The sequence below is a fragment of the Oxyura jamaicensis genome, chromosome 25 (genome assembly GCF_011077185.1).
Source record: "Oxyura jamaicensis isolate SHBP4307 breed ruddy duck chromosome 25, BPBGC_Ojam_1.0, whole genome shotgun sequence".
Taxonomy (NCBI): domain Eukaryota; kingdom Metazoa; phylum Chordata; class Aves; order Anseriformes; family Anatidae; genus Oxyura; species Oxyura jamaicensis.
In genome coordinates, this window is record NC_048917.1 from 2,152,592 (window position 1) to 2,156,388 (window position 3,797).

The 3,797-nt window shown below is 66.9% G+C and overlaps 1 protein-coding gene across 2 annotated transcripts in view; it reads left to right on the forward strand.

Annotated features, from left to right (window-relative positions):
- The first annotated feature begins 6 nt into the window (after positions 1 to 6).
- The window catches only part of INTS3 (integrator complex subunit 3), a 36,174-nt gene continuing 32,383 nt past the window's right edge, over positions 7 to 3,797 (forward strand). For both annotated transcript variants that reach the window (XM_035346661.1, XM_035346662.1), the window contains exons 1-3: positions 7 to 116; positions 1,333 to 1,416; positions 2,411 to 2,494. In XM_035346661.1, the coding sequence (XP_035202552.1) occupies positions 15 to 116; positions 1,333 to 1,416; positions 2,411 to 2,494 (270 nt within the window). In that variant the 5' untranslated portion in view covers positions 7 to 14. The remainder of the gene's footprint in view (positions 117 to 1,332; positions 1,417 to 2,410; positions 2,495 to 3,797) is intronic.

Sequence of the window (3,797 nt, forward strand, 5' to 3'; positions counted from 1 at the left end):
CCCCCCCGGCGGCCATGGAGCTGCAGAAGGGGAAGGGGGGAGCGGCAGGAGGAGGAGGAGGAGGAGGGAAGTTGCTGGTCTCCACTCTTCTGGATGCCAAGGATGAGTTGGAGGAGGTAGGTGCCGGGGGCTGGGGGGGGGGGGGGGGGGGGGCGCGGGGCGGGGGGCCCCCCCGCCCCCCCCCCCCCCCCCTCCCTGTGTTTTCCGCCCCCCCCCCCCAGCTCCCCTGGGGTTCCCTTTCTGCCCAGGACCATCGGGGGCTGGGGAGGAGCCCCCCCGGGGAACCCTGCACCGCCCCCCCCGGTGCTCGGGGGGAGCCCCTCGAGTCCTCACGGACCATCCCCGAGGCAGCGCGGGGCCCCCCGTGTGCCCCCCGTGTGCCCCCCGAGCAGCTGGGGGTGTCCGGGGGCCGCTTCTGTGGTGGGTGGTGGGTGGTGGGAAGCAACGGGCCCGATGCTCCCGAAGCAGCACGGACGGGGGGCAAAAATCCTGCGGGGTTTGGGTTTCAGGAGGAAAAGGGAACGGCTCGGTCCCGGGGTCTGGCCCCGTCCCCGTCCCGGGGGTTTTGGTCCCTCCGGGTGTGCGCCGGGGCCCGGCCAGGTCCGCATGGAGCCTTCCCAGCGGGGTCTGAGGCTGCCCCGAGCCCGGCCCCGTGGGCGCTGCGGGCCGGATGAGGGCTTCCGGAGGGTTCTGCGCGGTTCCGCCCGCGGGGCAGCCACGTTTCCAGCACGAAGCTCGGCGCGAAGAAACGAGCTCGGCCGTCGGCGGCGCTCCCGAGCGTGGCAGCGCCGGTGGACGCCTTTGGGTTTGTTCCTCGTGTTCGAGCTCCAGCCGGCGGGGAGGCAGCGCAGGGGCTGCGTTGGGCTGCTCGGGGGCAGCTCCAAAGCCGTCGGCCGCAGGAGAAATAATTCGCAAAGACCCTGCTGAAAACCACTCCGATTTCTCCTCCAAGTCACGCCTGCGCTGTAAATGCCGCGCGTTGGGCTGGCCCTGACGCCGCCTCGCCCGCCTGGAAGCACCCACTGCTGCTCTCTGTCCTCGGCCAGGCACCCCCGGGCGCCGAGCACCCCCAGCGGGAGGATTCCGGGCTGCCGGGGGGCAGCGAGGGGCCTCGCGGAGACCCGGGGCTGCTGCTCGGAGGGAGCGCACACAAACGCGCCTGACCTTGGCCTCGTGCCTAAGCATCCGTCACCATTTTCACAGAATTACAGAATTATTCATAACGCCGTCCCCTCTGGGGCTCTTCGGGTCCCCGCCGCCCCGGCGGGCGGGGGGTTTGGGGGCTCGCTGGGTTTTGGGCCCGGCCCTGACGTTGGCTCTCGTCCGTTTCAGAGGCTGGAGAGGTGCGTGGGCATCGTCACGTCGCTGACCAGCGGGCTGTCGGAGCGGGAGGCCAACGACGCCCTCAACGCCCACGTAAGCGTCGCCTCCTGGGCGGGTGGGGGAGATCCCTGGGAGAAGTCGCTCGGGGGGCGTTGTACCCGCGCACGCCTCCGAGAGGGCGCGAGCACCGGGAGCAGGCAGGCGGCGAGAGGCTGGCGGACGGAGCCTGCTGCCCTCTCCCTGGTCCCAACCCGTCGCGGATCCTCAGGGCCGTTACGGTTTAGAGACGAAGCGGCAGCGCTCTCGTCCTCGTGGGGCAGCGTATTCGGAAGCCGACCTGGGGAGCAGCTCTCGCTGAGCGTGTCCCTGCCAGCGCTGGCTCTGCGCACGTGCTCCCGGTGTGGGCATTTCTCGGGTATTTTTGTCCTCCCGCACGGCTCCGCTCAGCTCTTCCTTGGCCTCCGAGCAGCCGGGCTCCAGCTGGGAAGGGCGGGTTCGGGCCCTCTGCTGAAGGATGGAGCGTTTATTTCTAACCGTGTGCAGGCCTAAAATACTCGGGCTGCAGACGTTACCCTATAAGGAGAACTGCTGCGTGACATCTTAACGGGCTCCCAGGCTCCGTAGTTGTGTTTTCCCCCCCCCCCAGAACACCTTGGGCTCTCGGCGTCAGCGGCGAAGCGCTGCCCCCCCTCAATGGGCCAAAGCTGGTGACCGGGGCAGGGCCCGCGGCCTGGAAGCTGGTGCAGGACGGGTGGTAGGGGGCTGTAAGGGGAGAGCCCCCGCAGCAGGAGGGGGCTCAGGGCCCCCATCGGGCTCCTGATCTGCTGGGTTCGGGGTTCAAACGGTGCCACCGACGGCCCCGGAAGGCTCTGTGCCGCGAGAGGTTCGCACCAGCGTTAACCTCACCGCCGTGTGCCGCTGCTGGGGAGCCCTCGTGCGCTTCGTGTCCCTTTGTGACCCCGCCTTGAGTTCCTCGAGGGCCGCTGAGCAGCCATCGCGCAGCCCCCAGGAAGGTTTCCCTCCCCGTGCTGCTTCCCTCTGACATCCCCCGACCCGCTCACGGCAGCGCCTGCTTTTTCTCTCGCAGATTTGCAAAGGCACCCCCCAGCACGAGGAGATTTGCCTGGGTCTTTTCACGCTGGTCTTGACCGAACCTGCTCAGGCGCAGAAGGTAAGGCACGCGTGCGCCCGCCCCGAGCTCCTTCCCGGGGGTGCGTTTTGCTTTCCAGGCAGGCTGGGATCCGGAGGGGTGCTCCTGGGGGAGGTTTTGGTCTCGTGCAGACAGCAGCAGGCGCCTGGCCGCGCTCCGAGCGCTGTTTATTGTAGCGGGGCAGTGACTCTGCTTGGACCCTTTCTGGTTTCGTTCCGTCCACGTGGCGCAGGCGCTGCGGCAGCTGCTGCTGGGGGAATGCAGACGCAGGCACCGGGGAAGGGAGCTTGGCTGGGTTCTTTCACAGCCCTAGAATTAATTGGTTTTCGTTGTGGGAGGCGAGCACCGAGTCTTCGAGAAACCAGAAACCCTTTCTCAGCTTCTGCCCTGCCTTTGGAGGCCCAGAACAGATTCGTGTGCTGGGGGCTGGGTGTAGATGCCTACAGAAATAATCGGTTGGACTCTCCAGGAGAAGAAACACGTCCAGGTCCTGGAGAAAATTGCCTGTTAGGTTGCTTCTGTTAACTCCACAGACCGGCTTTCATTTTTAAGTAGCTCCTGAGCGCTGCTCTTCGCCGTGCCTGTCAGTTACCCACGTGCAGGCGAACGCTTCGTGCCTTGAAGGCCTTGGACGCGGGTTGGGCAGCGCTGCTGCTCAATGGGGGGGCCGGGGGAGGGAGCTGGGATCGGTGCCCTGTTGGGGGAACCAGACCTGGCTGTAGCAGCCACAAGGAAAACCCAAAGCTGCGCGTGGCAAGAGGTACCCGGGGGGTCCCCGCTGGGGTGAGCGTCAGCAGCCAGGGGTTGAGCAGAGCTGGAGGGGGCTGAAGTGGACTCAAAGCAGGAAGGCAGCGGCGTGCCGTGCCGTCAGGGATGCGCTCCACGTCCTGGCGCTGCCCTGGACCGAAGGTGACTCATGCAATGTCCTCTCCTGATTGAATCACCCTGCAGGGGCAGAGCTCTCCCCGCCGAAGCCGTGGGTGCCGATCGGCTCCCGGAACGCGTGGCTGTGTTGGCGCTGCCGGGCGGGATGCTCCTGGCCGGTGCAGTTCCAGCTCTGTTCCCCAGCAATCACAGCTGGAAAGCAAAACCCGCTTCTCCTGGGAGCCTTTAGGCCCGACTGCTGGCAGCGCTGGTGCAGGTTTCCTTCTGGCTGTGTTCTCTGCCTCCTGTTCTCAGTCCCCCGCCCTGCTGTGTCCTGCTCCGGCCTGATTCTGCCTCGTGCACCGCACAGACGCTGCTGGACTTACAGACGCAGCGAGGCTGAATCCGGCTGCATCTCAGAGCACAGCTCCTTTCCGAGCAGTTGGATCTCAGAGCACAG